Below are 18,101 nucleotides of genomic sequence, written 5' to 3'. Positions count from 1 at the left end.
ACAAAATAAAATATTTCAGTTTAGGAAGACTCAATTCAACGTTTTACTTTAATATACTATGTTCATTTTAAATTATATAAACATGGCAAAAAATACATCTATTTTTAAAGAATGCCTGTTTTGTCAGTGTTAACTTATTTGACATTAAAATAAAAGTGAAAATGACCACATAAAATATTCCAAGTATCATCAGCAACATTTAATAAAGCTTAGGAGAAAATATTGACTAAAAAAATGTATTACGAAGCACCCTGATTTCTCTAGAGTTCTTTATGCCGTATTTTTGTAAAACCAATAAAATTGTTCGTTTGACCTCATGTGTATTGTGAGATTAAAAGCCCTAAAAAGAAAATGTAGAAAACAAAAACCTTGAATTGCATTCAAAGCTTTTTCTTTCTGCTATTTTCTCTTTTTGCATTCCCAACCCTCTAAAAAAAGATATTACTCATCTAAAATTACTATTATATAAACTCCAAGAACACATAAGTTATGTTTCTAAAAGTACTGAGTTTATTTTAAAGCATAGCATCAAGTTTGAATCTCATGAAACAAAGGCATCTCTTCATTATATGTTGATTTTGGCAAAAAGTAAAGACCAGCATACAATAGATACATATGATAATGTAGTTTAAAGTAAGAGGTGTTTGCTTTTGGTAATGAAGTAGTGTGAAACTAACTATATAAATCTATGTTGGTTATTTAGGCCATGTTTCTTGTCTTTTTAGAAGTCTTCAGACTTAATATTTTAAAAGTTGCCCTTTTTATTTGATACTTCTACTTTTTGCTGGAATAGAGGCACAGAAAAGATTCTCACTGCTTAGACTAATACACTCATACAATACATGGCTAAACTGAAATAAAAAGGTAAGATATCTTAGGAATAGTAGCATTTACGATTGTGAGTTGTTTTAAACGGGCAAAACTACTAAGATTTGTTTTAGCAAAAAAGGGAAACCAATCTTGGGAAATGATCGCCAATCTGTTTTATAAGAGTTATTTAAAAGTCTAATCTCTTTGCTAGATAATGCCATTTTAAGCTTACTTGGCATCCCACTTTCATGATATACATATGCATATTTCACTGAGGCAAGGAACTTGGATATATCATTCCATCATAGCTGTGTAGATAAACAAGGAACTTGTCCACTGAATGAATCTATTGCTTTTGTGCGTGTAGAAAGATATCTGTTCTGATCACTGAAATGTGCAACGAGAGGCTACATTTAGAAGCTCAGAAAATCTGTGGTTCAATATGTAGAAGTTTCATCTACAAAAGAATGGGAATGTTATAATTACGATAGGAAATTACAATGTTTAACGTATCATAAACATTACCTGCAAGTACTTTTTAATCACAATAATATAGCATCAAAAAGGTACATATTCTTGTTCACGAAAATTAACGAGGCAACTTAGGAATGAGAAACAGGTTATCTCTCTTTCTCCTTTTTAATGTAGAGCCGCAGATACACTTAAGTTGCCATAATAATGGCAGAAGGAGGGAAGGGTGTTTTCTTTGTAAAATCATTGGTGTACACAGGATGGCTTGGCAGGTAACAACACTATTTCTATGATATCTACTTATTAATATAATTTTATGTTAATATCCCATTCTCCTCACCATAATCACCATAATGTTCAAATTTTAATTTTGTATTCATTTTGAATGTTTGCATGTGAAAACCCAACTAATCTATTATTTCAACATTAAGCCGATTTCTTATGAAGCAAAGCTAATTCTGCTATTTTATAAAAGCAATGGAGACTCATTTTTCAGGATGCTTAAAGCACAGTGCTTAAGGTTCATGCTTGCTGCTTTGCTTGCACTTCTGCTTCCTGAAATGAAAAACAAACAAAACAGATAAGTTTAAACATCACAGAGCAGACACGCATGTGTATTTTAGTTAGACTACATTAGTTCCAACTACTAAGAATAAACAAAAGCCCCCAGAAGAGATTTCTTAAAAAGTTCTTAATAGAAAAACTATATAATACAAACAGATTTCTAGAAACAGATATACAAAAAGACTACCTAATCATTCCTAATGATTTGGAATACTTCCATGAAAGCAAGTGATATACAGCTATAATTGATATTTTACTTAAAAATAGTCAGCTAGTTTCCTTTTTGTGTGATTTTTTCATGAAAATTGAGTATACAAAAACATGGTTACTTAAGTTTAAAATCAGTTGAGTTTTGGTTAATTAAGGTTTAAATTACTTAGAAAATGTGCTGTCCATTAAAATATTGTAGTTTTCATGTTTTATGATAAAATACACACCAAAAAATCAGGTTTTCTTCCTTCTCCTCTGTATAGTGAGGTACTCACCTCTAGCATAGGAACTCTGACCTACATGTGTGCTCTGGTGCTCAACATAATACTGGACACAAAATAAACTTCAAGGAAAGTTTGTTGAACTAAAGATGGGTGGCAAGATTGACTCCAGAAAAGGAAACATCAGACTTAAGTTGTAGAAATCAAGCGTGGTAGACAACATCATTCTAAACACCTGTCACTAAATCAATACTTGACAGTCTCAGGAGGACTGATGCTGTCCAAATGAGTCCCAGTATTACATGCAAAAGAAGTGAGAAAAGCTAAAAGAGACACTAGATTTTTACCCAAAAAAAGGCAAAAGTAAAGGAAAGAAGAAAATATGAAATGACACCAAAATTCATTCTTCAAATATACTTTGAAAAAGTAATGAAAAAAAATGACATATACTACCTTAAAAAAATAATGAAATATACTACTGACTCAGTGATATGGTTTGGCTCTGCGTCCCCACTGAAATCCCATGTCAAATTGCAATTCCCAGTGTTGGAGGAGCAGCCTGCTGGGAGGATATTTGATCATGAGGGCGGTTTCTAATGGTTTAGCATCATCCTCCTACTGCTGCTTGTCTAAAAGTTTGTAGCACCTCTCCCTCTCTCTCCTGCCACCATGCGAGGACGCGCTTCCTTCCCCTTCACCCTTTGCCATGATTGTAAGTTTCCTGAGGCCTCCCCAGCCATGGCTCCTGTACAGTCTTTGGAGCTGTGGGTCAATTAAACCTCTTTCTTCTTTATATATTGTCCAATCTCAAAAAGTTCTTTATAGCAGTGTAAGAATGAACTAATATATAAAATTGGTACCAGAGGTGGGCTATTACTATAAAGATACCTGAAAATGTGGAAGCAACTTTGGAGGAAATGTTGGAACAATTTGGAGGGCTCAGAAGAAGGCAGAAAGATGATGGAAAGTTTGGAGCTTCCTAGAGAATTGTTAAATTGTTATGACCGAAATGCTGATAGTGACATGGACAATAAGGTCCATACTGAAGTGGTCTCTGATGAAGATGAAGAACTTATTTGAAACTGGAGTAAAGGTCACAACTACTGTGCTTCAGCAAAGAGACTGGTGACACTGTGCCACAGCTCGAGGGATCTGTTGAACTTTGCACTTGAGAGAGATGATTTAGGGCAAGCTTGTCAAACCTGTGGTCTGTGGGCTGCATGCTGCCCTGGAGAGCTTTGAATGTGGCTGTATTAGTCTGTTTTCATGCTGCTCATAAAGACATACCCAAGACTAGGAAGAAAAAGAGGTTTAATTGGACTTAGAGTTCCACATGGCTGGGGAGACCTCAGAATCATGGCGGAAGGTGAAAGACACTTCTTAAGTGGAGGCAGCAAGAGAAAATGAGGAAGATGCAAAAGTGAAAACGCCTGATAAAACCAACAGGTCTGGTGAGATTTATTCACCACCACAAAAGCAGTATGGGGGAAACTGCCTTCATGATTTAAACTATCTCCCAACGAGTCCCTCTCAAAACAGGTGAAAATTATAGAAATAAAACTCAAGATGAGATGTGGGTGAGAACAAAGTGACAAACCATATCATTCTACCCCTGGCCTCTCCAAATCTCATGTCCTCACATTTCAAAACTAATCATGCCTTCCCAAAAGTCCCACAAAGTCTTAACTCATTTCAGCATTAAACCAAAAATCCACAGTCTGAAATCTCATCTGAAACAAGTAAAGTCCCTTCTGCCTATGAGCCTGTAAAATCAGAAGCAAGTTCATTACTTCCTAGATACAATGGTGGTACAGGCATTGGGTAAATACAGATGTTCCAAATGGGAGAAATTGGCCAAAACAAAGGGGCTACAGGCCCAATGAAAGTTCAAAATCCAGCAGGGCAGTCAAATCTTAAAGCTCCAAAATGATCTCCTTTGACTCCATGTCTCACATCCAGGTTACACTGATGCAAAAGGTAGGTTCCCACGGTCTTGGGCAGCTCTGCCCCTCTGGCTCTGCAGGGTACAGCCTCCCTCCCAGACCCTTTCACAGACTGGTGTTGAGTGTCTGCAGCTTTGCCAGGCACATGGTGCAAGCTGTCAGTGGATCTACCATTCTGGGGTCTGAAAGACAGTGGCCCTCTTCTCACAGCTCTACTAGGTGGTGCCCCGGTAGGGACTCTGTGTGGGGGCTCCAACTCCACATTTCCCTTCCGCGCTGACCTGGCAGAGGTTCTCCATGAGAGCCCCACCTCTGCAGCAAACTTCTGCTTGGATATCCAGGCATTTCCATACATCCTCTGAAATCTAGGCAGAGATTCCCAAACCTCAATTCTTGACTTCTGTGCACCCACAGGCTAAACACCACGTGGAAGTTGCCAGGGCTTGGGGCTTGTGCCCACCACAGCCATGGCACAAGCTGTACTTTGGCCCCTTTTAGTCATGGCTGGAGTGGCTGGGACACAGGGTACAAAGTCCCTAGACTGCACACAGTATGTGGACACTGGGTCTGAACCACAAAACCATTTTTTCCTCCTAGGCCTCTGAGCCTGTGATGGAAGGGGCTGCTGCGAAGACCTCTGACATGCCCTGGAGACATTTTCCCCATTTTCTTGGGGATTAATATTTGGCTCCTCATTACTTATGCAAATTTCTGCAGCCAGTTTGAATTTCTTCTCGGAAAATGGGCTTTTCTTTTCTATTACATTGTCAGGCTGCAAATTTTCCAAACTTTTATGCTCTGCTTTCCTTATGAAAGTGAATGCCTTTAACAGCACCCAAGTCACCTCTTGAATGCTTTACTGCTTCAAAATTTCTTCCACCAGATACCCTAAACCATCTTTCTCAAGTTCAAAGTTCTATAAATCCCTAGGGCAGGGGCAAAATACCACCAGTCTCTTTGCTAAAACATATCAAGAGTCACCTTGCTCCAGTTCCCAACAAGTTCTTCATCTCCATCTGAGACCACCTCAGCCTGGACCTTATTGTCCGTATCACCATCAAGCTTTTGGTCAAAGCCATTCAGTAAGTCTCTAGGAAGTTCCAAACTTTCCCACATTTTCCTGTCTTCTTCTGAGCCCTCCAAACTGTTCCAACCTCTGCCTGTTACCCAGTTACAAAGTCACTTCCACATTTTTTTTGAGATGGAATCTCACTCTATCACCCAGGTTTTTGTGCCATGGTGCAATCTCGGCTCACTGCAACCTCCACCTCCCTGGTTCAAGTGATCCTCCTGCCTCAGCCTCCCAAGTAGCTGGGACTACAGGCACATGCCACCATGCCCAGCTACTTTTTGTATTTTTAGTAGAGACAGGGTTTCACCATGTTGGCCAGGCTGGTCTTGAACTCCTGATCTCAAGTGATCCACCTGCCTCGACCTCCCAAAGTGCTGGGATTACAGGCATGAGCCAGTGCACCTGGCCACGTCCACATTTTTAAGTATCTTTTCAGCAACACTCCACTGCGCTGGTACCAATTTACTGTATTAGTCTGTTTTCACCCTGCTGACAAAGGCATACCCGAGGCTGGGAAGAAAAAAAAAATGCTTAATTAGACTTACAGTTCCACATGGCTGAAGAGGCCTCAAAATCATGGGGGAGGAGAAAGGCACTTCTTACATGGTGGCAGCAAGAGAAAATGAGAAAGATGCAAAAGCAGAAACCTCTGACAAATCTATCAGATCATGAGACTTATTCACTACCACTAGAACAGTATGGGGGAAACTGCTCCCATGGTTCAAATTATCTCCCACTGAGTCTCTCCCACAGCACGTGGGAATTATGGGAGTACAATTCAAGACGAGATTTGGATGCAGACACAGAGCCAAACCATATCAGTGATCCAACACAAAGTCATAAACTTTCTTAAAACATTATGAGATTTTTTTTTTTTGCAATTTTTTTTAGTTCATCAGCTATCACTAGTGTCATTGTATTTTATGTGTGGCCCAAGACAATTCTTCTTTTTCCATTGTGGCCCAGGGAAGCCAAATGATTGGACATCCCTGATTTAGGGTCTCTGGTGGAAGAAACTTCTAAGGAGCAAAGTGTTCAAGATGTAGCCTGGCTGCTTCTAACAGCATAGCTCATATACATTCACAAAGAAATGGTCTGGAATTGCAACTTACATTGAAAAGGGAAGCAGAGAATAAAAGTTTGGAAAATTTGAAACCTAACCATATGGTAGAAAATAATAACCCATTTTCAGGGAAGGAATTCAAGCTGACTGCAGAAATTTGCATAAGTAAAGGGAGCTGAATGTTAATAGCCAAGACAATAAAGAAAATGCCTCCAGGGCATTTCAGAGGCCCTCATGGCAGCCCCTGCCATCAAAAGCCCAGAGGCCTAGAATAGTAAAATGGTTTCGTGGGACAGGCACAGAGCTCCACTGCTCTGTGCAGCCTCAGGATATGGCAACTCATGTTCCAGCCACTCCAGCTACAGCCATGGCTAAAAGAGCCTCAGATATGTGTCAGGCCACTGCTCCAGATGATGGAAGCTACAAGCCTTGGGGACTTCCACATGGTGTTGAGGCTGTGGGTGTACAGCGGGCAAGAGTTGAAGCTTGGGAGTCACAGCCTAGCTTTCAGAGGATGTAGGAAAATACCTGGATGTCCAGGCAGAAGTCTGCTGCAAGCATGGAGCCCTCATGCAGAACCTCTACTGGGGCAGTGCTGAGAGAAAATGTGGGGTTGGAGCCCCCACACAGAGGCCACACTGGGGTACTACCTAGTGTAACTGTGAGAAAGGGGCCACTGCCTCCAGGCCCCAGAATGGTAGATCCACTCACAGCTTGCACCGTGGACCTGGTAAAGCCACAGGCACTCATCACCAGCCCATGAGTGCAGTTGCCAAGGCTGTACCCTGCAAAGCTGCAGGATCAGAGCTGCCCAAGGCCCTGGGATCACATCCCTTGCATGAGCGTGCCCTGGATGTGAGACATGGAGTCAAAGAAGATTATTTTGAAACTTTAAGATGTAATAATTGTCCTACTTGGTTTCAGTCTTACATAGAGCAATTTTGTCAGTTTTGGCCAATTTCCCCCTTTTGTAATAGGAGCATTTACCTAATGCCTGTACTCCTACTGTATCTTGGAAGTAACTAACTTGTTTTTATTTTACAGGCTTATAGGAAAAAGGAACTTGCCTCATCTCAAATGAGACTTTGGACTTGGACTGTTAAGTTAATGCCGAAAGGAGTTAAGACTTTGGAAGACTGTTGAGAAGAGATGACGGTATTTTGCAATGTGAAAAGGACATGAGATTTGGGAGGGGCCAGAGGCATGATGATATGGTTCAGCTCTGCATCCCCACCCAAATCTCATGTCAAATTGTAATTCTCATTGTTGGAGGAGGGGCCTGGTGACAGCTGATTGGATCATGGGGGGTGGTTTCTAATGGTTTAGCACCATCCCCTTATTTCTGCTTCTCTAAAAGTGTGTAGCACCTAACTCCATCCCTCCTGCCAACAAGTGAAGATGTGCTTGCTTCTCCTTTGCCTTCCACCATGATTGTAAGTTTCCCGAGGCCTCCCAAGCCATGCCTGCTTCACACCCTATGGAACTGTAAGTAAATTAATCTTCTTTTCTTTATAAATTACCCAGTCTCGGGTAGTTGTTTATAGCAGTGTGAGAATGAACTAATACATTCACCTTTGTAAATGCCTAGTCAAAAAAGGAAAAGTCCCTAAGTTCTTTTGAAGCTTTAATAGTGTTTAGATGTCAAAATGAATATGTCTTAAAGTCACAGTATGCGTCTTGCTTCATTTTATAGAACAAGCTTTCAAGAGTTTCTACACATAATTCAAAAAATAATTTATACTAAGACCCCTCAAAGACATAGCATACATAGTTGGAGAAGCAGTTGTATAATAATGAAAAAATGACCTAACATGAAATCCTTTTTCCTCTAAGGACCTAACATTGCTACGTAGCCAGTATTTTGTTGTGTTTTTTTATTTTGAATTTTTGTATGTACACAGTAGGTATATATATATTTGTGGGGTATATGACATGTTTTGATACAGGCATGTAATGGATAATAATCACATCTGCGTAAATGGGGTATCCATAACTCCAGTATGTATTGTTTGTATTATAAACAACATAATTATTATGTTATTAGTTATTTTAAAGTATACAATTAATTTATTTTTGACTGTAGTCCTCACGTTTTGGTATCAAATACTAGACCTTACTCATTGTTTCTGTTTTTTGTGCCATTAACCAACCCCACTTCTCAATCTCCCACTACCTTTCTCAACCTCTGGTAACCATCTTTCTATTCTCTATCGCCATGAGTTCAATTTCTTGATTTTTAGATCCACAAATAAGTGAGAACGTGGTAATTGTCTTTCTGTTCTTGGCTTATATCACTTAAAATAGTAATCTCCAGTTCTCTCCATTTTGTTGCAAATGACTGGATCTCATTCTTTTTTATGGCTGAATACTACTCTATTGTGTATAAGTACCACATTTTCCTAACCCACTCATCTGTTCATAGACACTTAGGTTACTTCCAAATCTTGGCTATTATGTACAGTGTGGCAACAAACATGAGATTGCAGATATCTCTTTGATATACTGATTTGCTTTTTTTAGTGTATACACCCAGCAGTAGGATTGCTGAATCATATGGTAGTTCTACTTTTAGTTTTTTGAGGAACCTCCAGACTGTTCTGTATAGTGGCTGTATTAATTTACATTCCCACCAACATTGCACGAATGATCCCTTTTCTCCTCATCCTTACCAGCATGTATTATTGCCTGACCTTTGGATAAAAGCCATATTAACTGAGGTGAGATTATATCTCATTGTAGTTTTTATTTGCATTTCTCTAATGATCAGTGATGTTTAGCACACTTTCACATCTGTTTGCAACTCGTATGTCTTCTTTTGACAAATGATTATTCAAATATTTTGCCTACGTTTTAATTGGATTGTTAGAATTTTTCCTATAGAGTTGTTTTTTGTTTGTTTGAGACAGTCTCACTCTGTCAACCAGGCTGAAGTGCAGTGGTACAAAATTGGCTCACTGCAACCTCCACCTTTTGGGTTCAAGTGATTTTCGTGTCTCAGCTTCCTGAGAAGCATGTCTTACAGATGTGTGCCACTACTCCCAGCTAATTTTTGTATTTTTAGTAGAGACGGGGTTTCACCTTGTTGGTCAGGCAGGTCTCAAACTCCTAGCCTCAAGTGATCTGCCCGTCTTAGTCTCCCAAAGTGCTGGGATTACAGGTGTGAGCCACCATGCATGGCCCCTATAGAGTGGTTTGAGCCTCTCATATATGCTCGTTACCGATCCCCTGTCAGATGGGTAGTTTGCAAATATTTTCTCCCATTCTTTGGGTTGTCTCTTCGCTTTGTTTATTGTTTCCTTTGTTGTGAAGAAACTTTTTAACTTGATATGATCCCATTTGTCCATGATTACTTTCGTTGCCTGTGCTTTTGGGGTATTTCTCAAGAAATTTTTGCCCAGACCAATGTCCTGGAGAGTTTCTACAGTGTTTTCTTGTAGTCATTTCATAGTTTGAGGTATTACATTTAAGTCTTTATTGTGAAATGGTTTTTGTATATGGCAAGAGATAGGGGTCAAGTTTTATTCTTCTGCATATGGATGTCCAGTTTTCCCAGCACCATTTATTGAAGTGACTCTCTTTTCCCTAGTGTATGTTCTTGGCACCTTTGTCAAAAATGAGTTCACTGTAGGTGTGAGGATTTGTTTCTGGGTTCTCTATTCTGTCACCTTGGTTTATGTGTTTGTTTTTATGCCAGTACCGTGCTGTTTTGATTAGTATAGCTCTGTATTATAATTTGAAGTCAGGTAATGTGATTCCTCTAGTTTTGTTCTTTACACTTAGGATAGCTATGGCTATTCTGGGTCTTTTGTGGTTACCTATGAATTTTAGAATTTTTTTTATTTCTGTGAAGAATGTCATTGATATTTTTACATTAATTGAATCTGCAGATTGTTTTGAACAGTATGAACATTTTAATGATATTGATTATTTCAATCCATGAACATGGAATATTTTTTCAATTTTTTGTGTCGTCTTCAATTTCTTTCATCAATGTTCTACATTTTCATTGTAGAAAACTTTAAGATCTTTGGTTAATTCCTAGGTATTTAATTTTATTTGTGGCTATTGTAAATGGAATTACTTCTTATATTTCTTTTTCATATTATTTGCTGTTGACATATAGAAATGCTATTGACTTTGTATGTTGATTTTGCATCCTGCAACTTTACTGAATTTGTTTATCAGTCCTAATAGTTTTTTGGTGAAGTCTTTAAAACTCTTTGAATTCCATATCATATCATTTGCAAACAGGGATAATTTGACTTCTTCATTTTGAATTTGGATAACTTTAGGTATTTTTCTTGGCTGGTTGCTCTAGCTAAGACTCCCAGTACTATGTTAAATAACAGTGGTGAAAGTGGCATCAATGTAGTGCTCCATATCTTGTAGGAAAGGCAATCAGTTTTTCCTCATTCAGTATGATACTAGCTGTGGTTCGGCCATATACAGCTTTTATTGTGTTGAAGTATGTTCCTTCTATACTAAGTCTTTTTGATGGTTTTTATCTTGAAAGGATGTTGAGTTATATCAAACACTTTTTCAGCATCAATTGAAATGATCATATGGTTGTTATCCTTCATTCTGTTGATATAATGTGTCACATTGGTTGATTTGCATATATTGAACCATCATTGCATTCCAGAAAAAAATCTCACTTGGTCAGGATGAATGATCTTTCTAATATAGTGCTGAATTCTGTTTGCTAATATATTTTTGAAAAATTTTGTATCAATATTCATCAGAGATATTGTCCTGTAGTCTTCCTTTCTTTCTTTCCTTTCTTCCTTCCTTCCTTCCTTCCTTTCTTTCTCTCTTTCTTTTTTTTTTTTTTTTAATGTGTCCTTGTGTGATTTTGGCACCAGGGTAATATTGGCCTTGTAGAATGATTTTGGAACTATTCACTCCTCCTCTATTTATCAGAATAGTTTGAGTAAAATTAGTATTACCATTTCTCTTTTATTATTATACTTTAAGTTCTGGGTTACATGTGCAGAACATGCAGTTTCGTTACATAGGTATACACATGCCCTGGTGGTTTGCTGCACCCGTCAACCCATCACCTACATTAAGTATTTCTCCGAATGTTGTCCCTCCCCTACTCCCCCACCCACAGACAGGTACCAGTGTGTGATGTTCCCCTCCCTGTGTCTATGTGTTCTCATTGTTCAACTCCCACTTAGGAATGAGAACATGCAGTGTCTGGTATTAGCATTTCTTTAAATGTTTGGTAAAATTCAGCAGTGAAGCCATTGGGTTCCAGGCTTTTATTTACTGATAGACATTTTGTTATGGCTTTGATATTTTTACTTGTAATTGGTCTGTTCAGGTTTTGGATTTCTTCAAGGTTCAATCTTGGTTGGTTGTATGTGTCTAGAAATTTGTCTATTTCTTCTAGATTTTCCAATTTATTGGCATATAATTGCTTGTAGTAGCCACTAATAATCCTTTGAATTCCTGCAGTATAAGTTGTAATGTCTCATTTTCATCTATGCTTCTTTTTATATAAATCTTCTCCATTTTTTTCTTAGTCTGGCTAAAAGTTTGTTAATTTTGTTTAACTTTTCAAAATACCAACGTATTCTTTCATTTTGTATTGTTTTCTTCATTTCGATTTGTAACTAGTATTTTGGATTAATACTAGTTACACGTATAGGGAAAGAAGTTTATTTCCCTAAAGTGACACACTATCAATCTTTCCTATAATTTGTCATAAATTCTGCAGCTCTAAGTTATCATTTTTAATGGGAGAAATCACTGGCATAGAAATCCAGAACAAAATTCATCTCAAAATTCTTTAAAATTTGTCTTTAGAACACATCAAAGTTATAGTAAATTATTTACCTTTCTAATCTTACTTTATATATCAAATATGTGAATTTATCTGAACTCTTTATTAGTGCCTAAAAGCAAATTGTCAGTATTTGTAGAATGAGTCATCTAATCAAACAGAGAGCTTTAGGAGCAAGCATATAATGTTCTCTTCCTCCGTATTCCCAACGTAAACATCATTCCATAAAGGCACTGGTTTTAAATCAGATAATCTTGGGCTAAAATTTCAGCTTTACTACTAAATCATTATATACTCTTGGACAAATTACTTAAATTATCCTCTCTAAAGTGCTTCTAATTATATCTATCCTAAAGGGATGGTGGAAAGATAAAATGAGATGTACCTGAGGTGCCTCTCTCAGTGTTTGGCCCATTATAGGCAACCACCCTTCTTTCCTGCTTTTCCCCTCTCTCTTTTTTTTTCTTTTTTTTTTTTTTTTTTTTTGGCGTAGTAGCTAAAATCGATACCACAGCTAAGTTTATGAACATGCAGTCTCTCTTGGACATGCAGTAAAAATAGGATGAATTCAGTATAAATAGGATTGCTTCAAATCTCACAGCAGAGACGGACTCCGTAGCTCCTCCCTGGAGCAGTTTAATTCAACTAAAGCTAACGAGGACATTTCTCTGACCCATACTCTCTATTCTTTCAACATAAGTGAACATGCCTTTGCCAATAGAGTCGTTTTCCTTTCTGCACAAGCATCACCAAATATTTATTTTGTAGTAAAAATATCAGTGATCTTATTTCGTATCTCAAAACCATCATCTCCACTTTAAAGTAAGAAATGCCAGTACTAAGAAATGTTTCATATTGACAAAATTGAGTAAATCATAGTAGACAAATACATACCTTGTTTTAAACAATCAAATATAGAAAAGAATACAACAATTATTTGTCTTACACAGAAGGATTCTTTGCCTTATGGAAATATTTGACACAGAGTACCTTTCAATATCAAGCTCTCCAGTGCATTGGTTTCAATTATTTTTTAAATGTAAAGAGTATATTTGATAATTATTTAAAAGTAGAGAATAGGAGAAAATGCATATTAACTACCTTTCAGTCTTTTTTTTGTCCTATCCATACATTTTAAATGTAATTAGAATATTAACCTTACTTTCAAAATAATTCTGTAGCTCATTTACATATATGTTTTCACAAACTTTCATTTTCTTCATGACAGTCCAAGTTCATTCAGTAGATAAACAATTTTTGTTGACACTATTGTTGGATACTTAACTAGTTTCTAAAGTTCAGAATTAGACACAGTATAATACTTTGTTCATATTTTATCCATAAAGTTCATTCAATGCATGAATTAATTTAGTTGAATCTCTTGTTAAATATGTTAAGCATTTAACTTGTTTTCAAAGTTTTAAGATTATAATTAACACTTCTATTCACATTTTTATCTATGAAGTTTTTCCACGTATAGGATTATTTCACTTGATTATAATACCCAATGTGAAGCCACTGGGTGAAGGAGTACCAATATTTTTGAGATCCTTGACACGTATTTGCCATTTTGGTTTTCAAAAAGGAGTACCAATTTATGCCAACATCAGTAATGTATTACAGCAACTGTTTCAATCCACCCTTCTCAGCACTATTATCATTTTGTTTTAGTTTTGCTGACTTTACAGCTAAACATTTTATCTCATTTTATCATATAACTTTTATTATCAATTAACTTTTTCAATGTGGGTTAACTAGTTGTCTTTCTTATTTAGTATACTTTCTGTTCATCTGGTTCTTTGTTGAAGGCTTATTGTCCTGTTAAAGGGGAAAACTCTAGAAATTGAGCTGAAGTATAAAAATATCATTCTGACATGAAATGGATCACTTCTAGTCTTGGAAAAACCTATTAAATACCAAAATTCAAAATCTCCCTATCACCAATCCACCCTTCATGTTCATTGTCAATACCACACCTATTCTTGTTAACCCAGTCTATCAGGTCCTTCTTTCCCATCCTTCATAACATTCACTATTCTTTTACTCTATTCCTACTACCGGGCTTAAGCAATGATGGAAGAAACATGGCAACCAAGATGTCTAGCTTCCTATGGGCCCATCCATTCTAACTACTGCTGGGCCCTGCTTAGCTGTTTTTTATTTATTTGTTTATTTACTTATTTATTTATTTATGATCTTAGCCTATTCCCTAGCCAATTTTCAACTGAATCTGTTCAATTCTTCTCAGGGATCTAATGTTTCAAATTTCCCCTCACTCCTTGCGGCTAAGTTTTCCTCCTGCCTTATACTTTCAAATCTGACTTTCCCTAACCTTCCCACACATTACAATTTCTCTTTATTTTTATTCTTTTCTCCTAATTCCATCCACTCTCGGAACACCACATGCTCTTTCCAAGGCTAACTTCTTCCCTGGATCACTGACTTTCCATTTCCTCCATGACCTTTGCTTCATTTCCCAAACACCAAGGTTAGAGATCCCATGGCTAGCTTTAATCCCGCTCAGGTCTTTATAGGCACAAGCAACTCATTAATTCCTAAATCCTGTAACTTTTTTTTTTTTTTTTTGGTAGGGGGAGGCTCCTAAATCCATCTTTTCCTTTCCATAACTGCTGTCCCATTTTAGGCCCTCTCAATCACTTTTTGATTTCGTATGAATTTTAGAATTTTTTTTCTATGAAGAATGATAGTGGTATTTTAATGGGAATTGCATTGAATTTGTAGATTGCTTTTGGCAGTTTGGTCATTTTCACAATATTGATTGCATCCATCCATGAGCATGGGATGTGCTTCCATTTTTGTGTTATCTATGATTTCTTTCAGCAGTGTTTTGCAGTTTTCCTTGTGGAGGTCTTTCTACTCCTTGGTTAGGTATATTCCTAAGTGGTTTTTTTTTTTCAGCTAACATAAAAGGGGTTGAGTTCTTGATTTGATTCTCCACTTGGTCACTGTTGGTGTATAGAAGAGCTACTGATTTGTGTATATTAATCTTGGATCTGGAAATTTTGCTGAATTCTTTTATCAGTTCTAGGAGCTTTCTGGAGGAGTCCTTAGGGTTTTCAAGATAAATGATCATATCATCAGCAAACAGTGACCAATTGACTTCCTCTTTACCAATTTGGATGCCCATTATTTCTTTCTCTTGTCTGATTGCAATGGCTAAGACTTCCAGTACTATGTTGAAGAGAAGTGGTGACAGTGGGCATCCATGTCTTGCTCTAGTTCTCAGTGGGAATGCTTTCAACTTTTCCCCATTCTGTATTATGTTGGCTGTGGGTTTGTCACAGATGGCTTTTATTACATTAAGGTATGTCCCTTGTATGCTGATTTTGCTGAGAGTTTTAATCATAAAGTGATGCTGGATTTTGTTGAATGCTTTTTCTGCATCTATTGAGCTGATTATGTAATTTTTGTTTTTAATTCTGTTTATGTGGTGCATCACATTTATTGACTTGTGTATGTTAAACCATCCCTGCATCCCTGGTATGAAACCCATTTGATCATGGTGGATTATCTTTTTAATATTTTGTTGGATTCAGTTAGCAAGTATTTTCTTAAGGATTTTAGCATCTATGTTCATCAAGGATATTGGTCTGTAGTTTTCTTTTTTGGTTGTGTCACTTCCTGGTTTTGGTATTAGGGTGATGCTGGCTTCATAGAATGAGTTAGAGAGGGTTCCTTCTTTCATTATCTTGTGGAATAGAGTCCAACAGATTGGTATTAATTCTTCTTTGAAAGTCTAGTAGAATTCTGTTGTGAATCATTCTAATCCTGGACTTTTTTGGTGGTAATTTTTAAATTACCATTTCAATCTTGATGCCTGTTATTGGTCTTTTAAATGTATCTGATTCATTCTGATTTAAGCTAGGAAAGTGATATTTTTCCAGGAATTTATCCATTCTCTTCTAGATTTTCTAGTTTATGTGCATAGAGGTGTTCATATTAGCCTTGAATGATCTTTTGTATTTCAGTGGTGTCAGTTATAATATTTCTAGTTTCATTTCTTAGTGAAGTTATTTGGATTTTCTTTATTCTTTTCTTGGTTAATCTTGCTAATGGTCTATCAATTTTAATCTTTTCAAAGAACCAGCTTTTTGTTTCACGTATCTTTTGTATTTTTTTGTTTCAATTTAATTTAGCTATGTTCTGATCTTGGTTATTTCTTTCTTCTGCTGGGTTTGGGTTTGGTTTGTTCTTGTTTCTCTAGTTCTTTGAAGTGCGACCTTACATTGTTTGTGCTCTTTCAGACTTTTTGATGTAGGCGTTTAGGGCCATAAACTTTCCTCTTAGCACCGCCTTTGCTGTATCCCAGAGGTTTTGATAGGTTGTGTCATTACTGTCATTCAGTTTAAAGAATTTTTTAATATCCATCTTGATTTTGTTTTTAACCCAATGCTCATTCAGGAGCAGGTTATTTAATTTTGGGTTCCTTTTGGAGTTGATTTCCAGTTTTATTCCACTGTGGTCTCAGAAAGTGCTTGATATAATATCAATTTTCTTAAATTTATTGAGACTCATTTTATGGCCTATCATATGGTCTATGTTGGAGAAAGTTCCATGTGCTGTTGAATAGAATGTGTATTCTGCAGTTGGATAAAATGTTCTGTATATATCTGTTAAGTTCATTTGCTCCAAGGTATAGTTTAAATCCATTGTTTCTTTGTTGACTTTCTGTGTTGATGACCTGTCTAGTGCTGTCAGTTGGATATTGAATTCCCCCACTATTATTGTGTTGCTGTCTATCTCATTTCTTAGGTCTATTAGTAATTGTTTTATAAATTTGAAAGCTCCAGTGTTAGGTGCATATATGTTTAAGATTGTGATATTTTCCTGTTGGACAAGGTCTTTCACCACTATATAATGTCTCTCTTTGTCTCTTTTACCACTGTTGCTTTAAAGTTTGTTTTGTCTGATATAAGAATAGTTGCCCCTGCTCTCATTTGGTGTCCATTTGCATGAAATACCTTTTTCCACCCCTTTACTTTATATGCCTCCTTACGTGTTAGGTGAGTCTCCTGAAGGCAGAAGATAGTTGGTTGGTGAGTTCTTATCCATTCTGCAGTTCTGCATCTTTCAAGTGAAGCATTTAAGCCATTTACATTCAATGATAGCATGGAAATGTGAGGTACCATTGCATTCATTGTGCTCTTTGTTGCCTGTGTACTCTAGGTTTTTTCATTGTTGTTTTTTGCTTTTGTTTTCAAGCTTGTATTTTTGTTTTATAGGTCCTGTGTGATTTATGCCTTAAAGAGGTTCTGTTTTGATGTGTTTCCAGGATTCCTTTCAAGATTTAGAGCTCCTGTAGTGGTGGCTTATAATGGTGAATTCTCCCAGCATTTGTTTGTCTGAAAAGAGCTGAGTCTTTCCTTCATATATGATGCTTAGTTTCACCAGATACAAAATTGTTGGCTGATAATCATTTTGTTTAAGGAGGCTGAAGATAGGGCCCTAATCCCTTCTAGCTTGTAGGGTTTTTGCTGAGATATCTGCAGTTAATCTGATAGGTTTTCCTTTATAGGTTACCTAGTGCTTCTGTCTCACAGCTGTTAAGATTATTTCCTTTGTCTTAACTTCGGATAACCTGATGACAATGTGCCTAAGGCGAAGATCTTTTTGCAATGGATTTCCCAGGTGTTCTTTGTGCTTCTTGTATTTGGATGTATATATCTCTAGCTAGGCCAGGGAAGTTTTCCTTGATTATTCCCCCAAATATGTTTTCCAAGATTTTAGAATTCTCTTCTTCCTCAGGAACTCCAATTATTCTTAGGTTTGGTTGTTTAACATAATCTCAGACTTCTTGGAGGCTTTGTTCATATTTTCTTATTCTTTTTTCTTTGTCTTTGTTGGATTGGGTTAATTCAAAGACCTTGTCTTCGAGCTCTGAATTTCTTTCTTCTACTTGTTCAATTCTATTGCTGAGACTTTCCAAAGCATTTTGTGT

The 18,101-nt window shown here is 36.9% G+C and overlaps 1 protein-coding gene across 2 annotated transcripts in view; it reads right to left on the bottom strand.

Moving 5' to 3' along the window:
- Positions 1-487: 487 nt before the first annotated feature.
- Positions 488-18,101, bottom strand: part of SH3BGRL (SH3 domain binding glutamate rich protein like) — a 104,248-nt gene continuing 86,634 nt past the window's right edge. Inside the window, exon 4 of one of the 2 annotated variants that reach the window (XM_054471134.2) lies at positions 488-1,836. In XM_054471134.2, coding sequence (XP_054327109.1) covers positions 1,804-1,836 — 33 coding nt within the window. In that variant the 3' untranslated portion in view covers positions 488-1,803. Of the gene's footprint in view, positions 1,837-1,871; positions 11,394-18,101 lie in introns of those variants that run through there. The other variant, XR_008497055.2, reaches the window with a different exon arrangement.

This window comes from Pongo pygmaeus, chromosome X, assembly GCF_028885625.2.
Source record: "Pongo pygmaeus isolate AG05252 chromosome X, NHGRI_mPonPyg2-v2.0_pri, whole genome shotgun sequence".
Taxonomy (NCBI): Eukaryota; Metazoa; Chordata; class Mammalia; order Primates; family Hominidae; genus Pongo; species Pongo pygmaeus.
This window is presented reverse-complemented; position numbering and strand designations above follow the sequence as displayed.